At 27.6% G+C, this 12723-nt stretch overlaps 3 protein-coding genes across 3 annotated transcripts; all 3 read left to right on the top strand.

Annotated features, from left to right (window-relative positions):
- The first annotated feature begins 139 nt into the window (after window positions 1-139).
- LOC123261211 lies at window positions 140-3963 on the top strand. The gene is made up of 5 exons (XM_044722754.1): window positions 140-608; window positions 1170-1452; window positions 1532-1800; window positions 1886-2114; window positions 3257-3963. Exons 1-5 carry the CDS (start codon window positions 339-341, stop codon window positions 3730-3732), a joined length of 1527 nt encoding a protein of 508 aa, XP_044578689.1. The 5' UTR covers window positions 140-338; the 3' UTR covers window positions 3733-3963.
- Window positions 3964-5017: 1054 nt separating this feature from the next.
- Window positions 5018-8577, top strand: LOC123261208 (zinc finger protein 846-like). The gene is made up of 4 exons (XM_044722752.1): window positions 5018-5609; window positions 5741-6021; window positions 7048-8121; window positions 8204-8577. The coding sequence occupies exons 1-4, from the start codon at window positions 5165-5167 to the stop codon at window positions 8546-8548; spliced, it is 2145 nt and encodes a 714-aa protein (XP_044578687.1). The 5' UTR covers window positions 5018-5164; the 3' UTR covers window positions 8549-8577.
- Window positions 8578-9342: 765 nt separating this feature from the next.
- LOC123261213 (DNA-directed RNA polymerase III subunit RPC8) lies at window positions 9343-10161 on the top strand. Its single transcript, XM_044722757.1, has one exon. The coding sequence runs from the start codon at window positions 9512-9514 to the stop codon at window positions 10133-10135; it is 624 nt and encodes a 207-aa protein (XP_044578692.1). The 5' UTR covers window positions 9343-9511; the 3' UTR covers window positions 10136-10161.
- The last annotated feature ends 2562 nt before the right edge of the window (window positions 10162-12723 follow it).

The raw sequence follows: 12723 nt of genomic DNA, 5'->3' as shown, positions 1-12723 counted from the left end.
AAGCGCCATCTGCTCAACTACAAGTAATCACCCGTCACCTAATTTTTTGAGTAACCTTACTTACCGACAAATTACCAATCTCAAAATAAATTGGATCAGTCAGACCAACAATTTTTTTAAAAACGTACAGATTCATAAAAACCGTTAAATCTTTTCTCGTTTCAGTTTTCAAGCAGATCAAGACTAACAACATGGACAAGGAGTGACAATCCACTGACTTTTAATAAACAAACTAGGATAATTACGACAAGTATTAATTAATTAATTAAAAAAAAATAACATTATTCTGAGAATTGATGAAGCTGCTTGTTTGCGACTGTTAAAAAACTAACAAAATAATGGAAGAATTAATGTCAACTCCGATTAAAAATTCTCTAAAACGAGAGTCATCATCTCCACTGAGCCCAGTGATTTATAAAACACCTTTGAAGCAGTTTGAAGCACGGAAAAATTATAACAGCAATGATAGATCAAGAGGAATTTCTATGCTGTCTAGTCATTGCACACCACCCTCAGGTTTGACTAAATTTATTGCCAGGAACCCGTTTGATGCTGATCTTACTAATCGACTTCATATGTCAGTAATCAGTCCTACGATATTCAGCAAGGTAATTACATTTTTAAATAAATTATTAATAGTGAATTAAGCCGACATTCCAAAATTTATAGAAATTTTTTGTTAAAATAATTTCAATGAAACAATTAAAAAAAAATTTCATATCCACGGTCTAATTAGCTATTTGTCTAACTCCTCATTTTTAGAGGGTGATTTTTTAACATTTTGATGTAGCAATAATCCAATTATAAATTTTTTGAATGATTTAAACCAAAATATTATACCTTTATTAGATGTTAATGATATTAAATGGTTTTTTAAAGTGATAATAAATTTTGAACTAATTGTTTTTTTCGTACAAATGGAAGATTCTCTAAAATGGAGTTAAACAATTTGCTAATTAGAACGTTGATATGTAAAAAACTTGAAAAACTATAAGTACAATTTTTTAGAAATATCTTTTTAGTTGTAATTTAATTAATAAAAAAAAAAATCAAAAATTTTTAGACGTCTGCTAACTCCAGTGTCATATAAATTACTTGTTTTTATACTATCTGTACAATCTTAAATAATTACAACAAATTTATTAAATTTTTTATTTTTGTATGGTTAGGTGCCGACAAAAACACATGATTCTCCTTTTTCATGGACGATCGATGAGTTGGCGATGTTGAAACCTGTAGCGATTGAAGAATTTTCTCTCCAGCAGTCTCATGCTTCCGACCCGGAAGTCGAGAAGCAAGCCCAGGAAGCTATAAATAAATTTTTTACTGCTAAAGAAATTCATCCGAGCCCATGGAACGAGCGGCGAGAGTCAGTTAAGCAGCTTATGACTACTCCTGGTAGCTTGATCGAGGAAATGGATAGTGAAAAAACTGAAAAAACTACTAGAGATTGTAAATTATTTTTATTATTATTATTTATTTTTTCTTTAAGAATATTGAGTAATAACTGATGTTTGTTTTTCTATTTAAGGCTGGGCGCAAACAGAATTGTCTCTTCCACCAAAGCTACCTCAACATGTCGAAGATGCTCTGAAACCATACTTTACTTTTACACAAGACCAGCAGGTCGATAATGACGAAGCCAACAGCTCGAGTAACAGTTCCTTGAGGAGAAAATTATTTTTTAACCATGACGATTCGATAGAAGATGACTCTGAGTGTTCGCTCATTTTGTCTCCGTCTAAAATAAATTCTAGTCCTCCTCGCAGTGGAATGATGGCTCATGGAACGCTTATTGGGGTAAATTTTTTTTTCTTATTCTTTTTAACTAATTTTTCAAAAGTAACTAACTTTAAATAATTTTTTTTTTGATTTGTTATTATAGGAAGGATTAAGTAATATGCAGAGAACTTATGATACGTCATTTAGACCAGATAAATTAATTTCACCACCGGACATGTCACCTATATGTAACCCATCAAATAATTTAGCTAACAATAGTCTTCGGTCGCGTAAATCTGTAACGCGACTTGATTTCTCAGCGCATATGAGTGTTGACAGCTCGTACTTGGAGGAAAAAGAAAATAATAATCCTCAATTGGCTGCTAATCAAGGTAAAATGAATAAAATTCAATTATTTTTATTTAAACTTTTTTTTATTTTTTATATTATTACTAGCTATTACTCGCCTGCTCCGCTAGGCGCTTTATAGAATTACATTTTTAGATATAGAATTGAAATTTAATTAGAGTATTGTTTTGATTTGTACAGATTCTCAATTCTATCGAATTGGCATAAACCTTTTATCCATATAATTATTCTAGCTAATATTCATTCTAACTTTCAATGTGCAATCATTTTAACATTCCCGTGTCTTTCTTACAAAAATGAATAATTATTGATTTGAAAAAAAAAATTTTTAATGAGCATTGAAAGTTTCAGTTAAAGAAATTGCAGGTCTCATAAGTTAAGAAATCTGCCTAGTGTACAAACATAACTAATAGAATTAAAAAATTTATTTTAAACAAATGATAATTGAATAGAATAAATTTAATTACAATAAAAATTCATTATTTCTAAATCAAAAAAATATAGACTCCGGATAAGTAATCACCAACAGATCATATACAGTGAAAGCTGTTGAAAGCTACCGTAGTTCTGTCTCAATTTCTCATAAAACACTAATAAGAGCGAGAAAGACAACCTGGGTAACTTTTAAGAGCTTTTACTGTACTAAAACCTTCTCTGAAACATGCTGCATCTTATGCTATAAGTATTATTCCGATTGGTTCAGTAGTTTTTGCAGTATAACCGGATAAAAAAAAACCGGCTCTCCATTTATTAGTATAGATTATGAGATTTACTTGTATATCGTTTTCTGGTTTTTACAAAACTGATTGTCTCAGCGTCTCCGCATATAGTTATCTCATTCAACACATTCTTTTTAACTCTTGATCATTTTTTAAAATTTTTTATTTTATTTATTTATTTATTTATTTATCAAAATTTTAACCCTGAAGCCTTAGCTCCCTAAGGGCCTTACATATAAATGAATACATAGTAATAATAAAAGTAGTTAAACAGTAATGAATATGATAATAATAAGACAGTAAGAATAAGAAAAGTAACGTTGTCTCAAAGCAAAGTCTATCTAAGTTACTATCTAATGACTTTAGTTCATAAAACAAAATTAATTTTTTTTTATTTTTTATATATAATTTATGTAATTAATTTGATTACTTATTTTTTATTTTAGAAACTCTAAATGATACAATGGCTGATTCAGTAATTGAAAGTAAAGAGTACAATCAAAACGAAACAGTTGAAATGGTTTCTTTGATCCAAGAGACTACGCCACAAAAACAATCAACTAAAATTGACAATGTTATCAAATTTAAAGATTCAGTGGATTGGTGTAAGAATGTTACTAATGAAAGCTACAAAGGACGAAGAAATTTCACATCTGGTGGATTTTCGGATCAGAGCACCAGTGCTTTTACTTCTGCACAAGACACTGGTTATCAGACTTATAGTATGAACAATACTACTAATACTAACACTACAAATAACCGGAGTTTTACTCCTGTCAAGAAAGGATTTAATTGGGACGATCGTCACACCGGAATGTCATCTGTCAGTGAAATAAGACTGTCCGATTGGCAGGGTAACTTTAATTCTGTGATCAGCTCGACGCCTTCGAAATTCATACGAAGCAGAGAAAACCATATTTAGAAAATTTATTAATTTTATATTAATCTGGCATGATTGATCAATTTCATTTGATAACATTAATTCATAGATAAATATTGACGTTATCAATTAGAATAAGAACAATAAAATTTGCTTAAATTTTAAATATATATTTTTAGTCAATGTAATGAAAATTCATCGCATGTGCAATTCCAAACCGATTTTAATAGTTCGTAACTAGTGTGAAATGAATTATCGATTTTATTTGTAATTCAATTATCAATTTTAGCATGGTTTCACGATTCAGTTTTTTTTTATTATTATTTTTGTAACATTTTCAATTGCATTTTTTTTGTATTTGAGTATTTGTGAGACTGACGTGATGTAATTTGTAGCATTACAAATTTTGTAATAAATATCAATATGTTTTTATAATTATGATTTTATTTAATATTTATTCAGAGATCTTATTAAGTAATTTTAAGTAACTAGATCGTAAGTTTAGAATTCTTGAAAAATTCTAACTAAGAAATTATTTAACATTCAAACGGACTGACTAGTAATATCATCTAATATGATTTTAAAGCCACATGTGCTCGAATTGTAATATAATTTATTAAATTATTGGATAAAAAAAATACAACTAGAAACACTAATACCAGACTAAAAAAGAAACTAAAAAAAGGTCAATAAATTTTTAGCTTCGTAATTACTTTTATTTAAATCAATTAACTAAATTCGACAGGTTTTTTACAGTCACGGGAATTATTTATAAATAAAAATTTAATGAGCCGACATCTATGTAAGAATTTTTAGAATTTTTTTTTATTGAAAAAATTATGTAAAAAAAAATTTAATTTGTAAAAAACTTGAAAAACTGGAAGTGCATTTTTTAAAAAATATTTTTTTGTTCTAATTTTTTCAATGAAAAAAATTAAAAAATTAAAAACGTCGGCTAGCTTTATTATTATTATTATTATTATTATTATTATTATTATTATTATTATTATTATTATTATTATTATTATTATTATTATTATTATTATTATTATTATTATTATTATTATTATTATTATTATTATTATTATTATTATTATTATTATTATTATTATTATTATTATTCACGATACTGCAATCAGCCGACAATTTTTTAAAATTCTCATAACAAATCAATATAAAAAAAAATTTATTTTAAGAAAGTTTTTTCTTATAATTTTTTTTAATTTCTAGAAAGAGAATTTTTTTACTAAATTTTTTTTTAGAATAATTTAATAACTATAAAAATTATCAGATGTTTGTTAATTTCAGTATCATGAATATTTTCGCAAGTAGATGGCTATTGACATGAAACTGTCAGAAAAAATCTCAAGAGCTCCAAATTTTAGGTTAGGTTAAGAATTATAAACAAAAACATTCTAAATTTATAAATGAATAAATATTGATTGAAAATATAAATAATTAATAAATATCAACAATGCAAAACAATGAAATATGTCATTTCACCTGCACAGAATGTAACAATTCTTATAGAAGTGAACATGAGTATTTAAATCACATGCAATTGCACTGGAGAGAAGTTTGGAAATGTTTGCAGTGTGATGACAAATGCACGTTGTTTAAATCGCAAGTTGGATTAAAGGAACACGAGGGCTTGTATCACGGTTCAGATAAACCATTCAGATGTTCAAAATGTAAGCTAGTATTTGATCGAGTTTCACAGCTGGACTACCATGTGCGGAGCATTCATTTGGGTGAAAAATCTCAAGTATGCCAGCTGTGTGGAAAAGGATTTTTTCGCAAAGCTGACTTGAAGACACATCTCAATGTTCATCTTGGTACCAATCAATGCATTTGCGAGTTTTGTGGACGTCAATTTAATCATATTTCTAATCTGATACGTCATCTCAGGATTCATGAAGGTAATTTCATTTTTTTAGATCAAAATATTTTGGTTGAAAAATTGTGTCATTCAAAACAAGATACTCAAATTTCTATATTTTTAATTTTATGAAGAATTGATAATATAAATTATTTTATTTATTTTTTGTAGGAACTAAACCATACCCATGTTATGTTTGTGGTAAGCGATTTACTCAAGTCAGTTCATTGGCAAGACATAAATTAATTCACGAACGAAATAATGAAACTACAAATGATGAACATGGACAAATAAGTTTTCAGACTGTAACAAAAAATAAAATAGCTAAACGTAAGTCTGTAAAACGTCATCATTACTGTCAAACATGCGGCGAAAGTTTTCAGCTGATGGTGCTTTTAAAAGAACATGAAAAAACTCATAAACCATTACCAGAACCACAGAAAGCTTATCAGGTTAAGTATCAACTAGCAACCTTGCAGTCATTATGTGACTGCCATGACGAACTATAAATAAATAAAATTTTGCCTTATTAAATAATGACTTGTTAAATTGCACTGTACTTTCTTAACTATTGACGTTTTTAAAGATATAAGCTCATCCCGATGTTACATTCATCACGAGCTTTCATTTGAGTACCCACATGCATTTTGATATATTTTTCTTATATACATATATATAATATATGTAAATATATGAAATATATGAAAAATTGATGTGGGTACTCAAATGAAAGGTCTCGATGAGTATAATCTCAAGATGAGCTTATATCTTTAAAAATGTCAATAGTTCACGAGATACAAGGTAATTTCTCAATTAATGAAAATTAATTAAGCATATATTTAATAATTTAAAAAAATTTATAACAAAAAAATGATAGCAAGAAAAATTTTCAAAAAATTCAATTTAAAAAAACCAATTATTTTTTTTTAATTTAATTACATTAAATTTTGATATATTTTTCATAAATACACATATATTTTAAAGATATAAGCTCATCTTGATGTTACACTCATCAAGAGCTTTCATTTGAGTACCCACATGCATTTTGATATATTTTTCATATATACATATATATAATATATATAAATATATAAAATATATGAAAAATTGATGTGGGTACTCAAATGAAAGGTCTCGATGAGTGTAACATCGGGATGAGCTTATATTTTTAAAAATGTCAATAGTTGACAAGATACAAGGTCATTTCTTAATTATGATCTAGAGATAGAGCATTTTTGAATGCAGCCTAAATACTTATCTTAATAAATTGACTATCGGTGAAAATGATATGAAAATTTGAAAAGGCACAAATTGAAATCAAGATCTTTGCAATGACACTAAATTTAACTAAAAAAACCGATTTTATCATTGACTATCCTGGACACAAAATTTTTCTTATTCTCTTAATAATATAAATGATATTTATTTAAATTAATTAATTTAGTCGTGGAAATAATTGAATAAAAACAATGTTTTAGGTGTCGCAGAATGAAGATAAAACAAGAAATGCATGTTTTAATGCTGACAATTTTTTGGAGCGTATTGATCCAGTCCGTGATGAAAGTATTGACATTTCTGATATCCTAAGCCCTTATTGTGATGAATTGGAATTACCAACGACAGATCTTATGCAGCGCGATGACGTCGGAACTGAAATGGCTAAAAAATTTACAAATTTAGAAATTTCAAACAGAGAAATACGTAATAATAGTGTTAATAATCCAAACTGTGTTCATATAGAGAAAAATCAATTTTTAATAGAAGTTTGCGAGTCTGACTATTTAAATAATTTAGGACTTAATTCATTGGAGCTGCATGATAATGTGATATTACCCGATAATCATTTTAATAATATAAATTACTGCGTTGATAAATCATACACGCTGCCAATAGCAGTTGTCGATAAAGATTTAAATGAGCAGTGGGATTTACAGTCGACAGTTAATTCAGTACTTGAACAATTAAAAGATACCAACATTAATTTGTTAGAAAATTTGCAACTACAACCGATAGATCAAAATCCTGAGGGTTATCGCGGGTCCGATGACCTGGTCGCAGATTTTAACAACGAGGAAGCCCAGGCTCAAACACCGTTGGTACGGTTGGTACAAAATGAGGAAGGAGAACAGTTTTTTGAACTAGTCCGTGATACAGTTCACTTTGAAAGTCATGATAATAATTTACAAAATCAAAATCAAAATATTTTCTCGGGAGTCACTAGTCAAGCGATGGCTTCCGTGACTGTTGATAGCGTTCGTAAAAAACGGTGTAAGTCAAAATCGCAAGGTAAGTTGCGGATAAAAGATTTGGTGAAACCGAAGTACCGATGCACTGTTTGCAATAAATCTTTCTCTTCAACTTCAAACTTGAAGCAGCATGCAGGAACTCACTCTGTTGATCAACAAAAATTCCAATGTAAACAGTGTGGAATTTCTTTTGCTTGGAAGTCGACGCTTAATAAACATATTGCTGGTAATCATCGGCCTGATGGGCCTTTGAAGTTTGTTTGCGAGATTTGTCCAAAGGTTTACAGTACTTTGTCTCAAGTTAATGTAAGAAAATATTTAAGTATTTAAATTATTAACTAGTTTTTATTGTTATTATTACAAGGATTAAATAATTTATATTTTTTAGGAACACGTCAAGAGAGATCATTTGAAGGAACGTAACTTCAAATGTTCAGAGTGTGGGAAATCGTTTTTTAAGAAATTTGACTTGAAGTCTCACATAAGAACGCACACAAATGAACGACCGTATGCTTGTAAAACTTGTGGCAAAAGCTTTCATCACCAAAGTCATATTATTCGACATGAGCGAGTTCATTCTGGTGAAAGACCTTACACGTGTGATATCTGCAAACAAAGTTTTAGTCAACCTGGATCACTTAAAGTTCATAGGCAAAGGCATCATTTGACAAAAGTTGATATTCTTGATTATCGAATTGATGAAGATGATCCTCTAGCTCTGAATACTACTTAATTATCATGTAAAATTTTATTTTATGTAAGATTGATTTTTTTTTTAAATTAATAAATTATTTTTTTCATATTGAAATAAAAACTAGATACAAAATTGTTCCGTAATTTAAAAAAAAAAAAAAATTGTGAATTTTTAGGAGCTGAAATTTTTTTGATTTTTTTCCAATTTGTAATAAAAATAAAGAAAATAGTTATAGACGTCTGCTGATTTTAGCATCATGAATTTATCGAAATTTGAATAGGTATCATCAAAGAATATTGAAAAAATCTTTTTTTTTTTTTAATATTTTATGATAAATAATTATAATACTAAAGTTAAGCGACGTTTTTAATTTTTTTAATTTTTTTTTAATCATTTAATTAGAACTAAAAAATATTTTTTAAAAATTGCACGTGTAGTTTTTCAAATTTTTTTTTCAATTTTTTTGATAACAAAAATTGATGAAAATTAATTTAGCAATTATTTGATAGTTTTAAAAATTTTTTTATCGAATAAATTATGGCAAAAAAATATGAGAAAAAAAAATTGACTTGTAAAAATTAAGCGAAATTAAAAATGCAATTTTTTAAAAATAATTTTTCAGAAAAAATTTTTTTCTTGAATAAAATTAAAAAATAGTCGAGTAACTGCTAACTTTAATGTCATCAAAAATTGTAAAAATTTATAAATGCCGGCTAACTTAATTTTCATTAAATAGCTAATTATAATTTTAAACTACATTTGAAATCAATACAATGATGTTGAAAGAAAATATTGCAGAGGTCTCTATATCTATCAGCTGACATGTGCTTGTGTTTATATATTATGTTATTAAACTCCAAGTAAGTGTTTGAGGTTAATAACAAGTGGAAGTGTGTAACCAAACATCACACACGTGTGTCTAACTTTGATTAATTTTAGAGTATTTATATTTCTATCTTTTTTTTTTTTTTTTTATTTTTTTTTGTAAATTAAGCAAACAAAATGTTTATCCTTACAAGATTTAAAGATGTAGTCAAAATATCCCCAAAAGATTTTAAGGGCAATTTTAATGAGGCAATAGCAAAAGAATTGAACAACAAACTTTCCAACAAAGTATTCTTAAACATTGGCCTGTGCATTACTTTGTTCGATATTGAGAAAATAGAAGAGTCTTTTATTTTTCCTGGTGACGGATCATCGCACACAAAAGTCGTCTTCCGGTATGTCGTCTTCAAGCCTTTCAAAGAAGAAATCCTCATTGGGAAAATTCGTAGCTGCAGTGAGGAAGGTGTTGTAGTGAGTCTTGGATTTTTTGACGATATCATAATTCCTCCATCAAAACTTCAGAGTCCGTCGAGATATGACTCCAAAGATAGAGTTTGGATCTGGGAATATGACGTTGGGGACGGAAAAACACATCCCCTCTATATGGACCGCGACGAGCTGGTGCGATTTAGAGTTTATGAGTCTAAGTTCTTTGAAACACCACTTCCTAAAAGTACAACTAGTGAAGGGGCTCAACAGCCTGAGGAAAAAATTTCACCCTTTGTTTTGGAAGGTGCCGTCGACGAGCCAGGGTTAGGTCCACTTTCCTGGTGGTTGCCCTCCGATGAAGGTTCAGAGTAAAACATACATCTCCAGAATCATACACGGTAGTATTACAGATTTATTTATGACACTGAAGTTAACTGATATTAGAAATTTTATTATAATTTTATAACAATGAAATTATATAATACTAAGATTAGCCAACGTTTTTAATTTTTTAATTTTTTTTCAATAATTAAATTAAAACAAAAAAATATTTTTTAAAAATTGCACTTTCAGTTTTTCAAGTTTTTTACAATTGAAATTTTATTTTTATTTTTTTACAATAATTTTTTTAATAAAAAAAAATTCTAAAAATTTTTAGATGTCGGCTAACTTAAGGGGGTATTCTAGTCTAGAGGTCTGAATTTCGAGCGTTTTTTGCCAATTAATATAAAAGAAGCAGTTAATATTTTTGCCATGCAATTTTTTATCATTTGTTTATTGATATTTCAAGAATACAAAAAAATACATTTCAAAAAAAAAAAATAAATTTTCAAAAAGATATAAGTCCTTGAAATAGAGAAAAAAAAAAAAGGCGGCTGTTTAAAAATAGAATTCGATTTTTTTACTCATTTTTCAACTTCTTCCAATTTTTTAAAAATATTACAAATTTGAAATTTGAAATTTTTATTGGTCATTGCGAAAGCGAGATAATTGAAGAATATTCATGCTAAATTTCAAGTAAATCGGCTGATTAGAACCTAAGATATCTGCATCACCGTATCGAAAAAAGTAGTTTCGAGAAAAACGCGTTTAAAGTTTAACGTTCAGTTTCAGGCAGCGTAACTGATAAAATAGTACGTATAACTTACATTCTCTTAATCAGCCATCCTAGCTTAATACATTGGGCCTTCCTCTACTTCATATTGACTGTTTTCAGCATTTCTCTCTGTATAACGAGCAGTTATTTCCTCTTTTGAAGCATCTGAAGCTCGAACCTCAGACCGTTCAATCCTTACTGCGTTGCGCCTAACAGCAAACCCATGGGATTTCAGACCTATTTTTATTCCCATTAGACTCATTATTTGTAAAATAGGATAAAAGCCTTCATTGAAAATGCAAACTGCTAAACAATTAGCAATCTCAATTGTCTGGGACCCGGCATGGATATGTTTGGGTGCAAATGTCCATATTAAAGAGTTAAGTGACTCGTTGTTATTTTGAGTTTCGCTGCCCAAGCAACGTTCTAATAAAGAATCATCTGATAAGCATTCGTAAATAGGTTTCATAACTTTTAAAACCACCCGTAGTCTATTGTTGCAGTCGTCCGCTCAACCCGGTCTAGTTTCCACGACACTAAAACGGCTGTAACTTTGAAAATAATTTGAATTTTGAAAAATCCTTTCAGGGAGATATTTTTGAATATCTAAACTATCGAATTATGAAAAAAAAATTTTTTTCATTTTTTTCAAAATTCTAGACTAGAATACCCCCTTAATATTCATTGAAATTATTTTGAAAAAATTTAATAAAAAAATTATTGGTGAAGATTTTTACAAGCATTTTTATTACTGTAATTGATTTGTTTTAAGAACTTGAAAAATTGACAGCTGTCAGCTAACTTCAGTATCATATTTATTTCAATATTCTTACTATAGCCAAGTTGTTATATTGTTTCTATTTTTCAGATATTAATTCACTGAAAAATTATGAGCTGTATTATTTTCGATTTTATTTGGTCAGCTGGGAATTAAGAAAGTTTTCTGAAGAACAGTAAGATTTGCTACAAGAAATCGAAAATTATTAATGGAACAGGAATCAGCAGACATCTAATAATTTTTTTTTTTTTAATTTCACATGCAGAAATTATAAAAAATTATAGATGCAATTTCTAACAATATTTTTTTGATGTCTGCTGATTTCACCATCATAAATTATTAATAAAATTTAGTTGAAAATATATTTTTTAATTAAGATAAATTAAAAGTTTTAATACAAATAAATGTATAACTTGTATGTAAATATTTAAAAATTATCTTTAGGTTGATTTTTTTTATATTCTTTATTTATTTAGTTATTAAAACTTTTAATTTGTCTGTTAATTTTTTTTTTTTTAAGAATTAAATTTTAAGTAAATTAATTCTTTTAAGTATATTATTTAAAATATAAATATATTATATATATTTTAATTTTTAATGAATCTATATTTAAGATTGAATAAAATTTTATGTATTTGATAAAAAAATACAAAATTTTGTATCTTAAAAAAAATAATTTTGTAAATCGTACGAAAGTGGATAGTAGATCTATCTTACGTTAGGAACTGAAAATGTAATTACTTGCTCGGAGTAAATATGTTAGTAGACTTGTAATTTTGCTATAAACAGATAATGTAAAAAATATAAAAAAAAATCTTGTAAGATTTTTAAAATAAAAAATATTTAATGGATAAATTGAGTAGCAAATTTATTTTTAAACTGAAACACTCAGCTCTGCCATCTATATTGCCATTTAAAATTTAAGAAGTTGGTATCAACGGTTAAATTTTAACGGAAAAATCAGCTGACGACGCTTTCAAAGTTGTTGATCCCTGCAAATAATAAAAACACGTGTTGTATCGAATTTATTTGTAATAATTAAATATTAGTGATAACAACAGTTAAAAATAAATAAATTCGATATTA

The sequence above is a fragment of the Cotesia glomerata genome, linkage group LG3, assembly GCF_020080835.1.
Source record: "Cotesia glomerata isolate CgM1 linkage group LG3, MPM_Cglom_v2.3, whole genome shotgun sequence".
In the NCBI taxonomy this organism is placed as follows: Eukaryota; Metazoa; Arthropoda; class Insecta; order Hymenoptera; family Braconidae; genus Cotesia; species Cotesia glomerata.
This window is presented reverse-complemented; position numbering and strand designations above follow the sequence as displayed.

Coding starts and splice junctions, on each gene's coding strand:
- LOC123261211 (XM_044722754.1), top strand. CDS start 339: ATGGAAGAATTAATGTCAACTCCGATTAAAAATTCTCTAAAACGAGAG. Junction 1,453..1,531: donor TGAAAAAACTACTAGAGATT/GTAAATTATTTT, acceptor TTTCTATTTAAG/GCTGGGCGCAAACAGAATTG. Junction 1,801..1,885: donor CTCATGGAACGCTTATTGGG/GTAAATTTTTTT, acceptor TTGTTATTATAG/GAAGGATTAAGTAATATGCA.
- LOC123261208 (XM_044722752.1), top strand. CDS start 5,165: ATGCAAAACAATGAAATATGTCATTTCACCTGCACAGAATGTAACAAT. Junction 5,610..5,740: donor TCATCTCAGGATTCATGAAG/GTAATTTCATTT, acceptor TATTTTTTGTAG/GAACTAAACCATACCCATGT. Junction 8,122..8,203: donor GTACTTTGTCTCAAGTTAAT/GTAAGAAAATAT, acceptor TATATTTTTTAG/GAACACGTCAAGAGAGATCA.
- LOC123261213 (XM_044722757.1), top strand. CDS start 9,512: ATGTTTATCCTTACAAGATTTAAAGATGTAGTCAAAATATCCCCAAAA.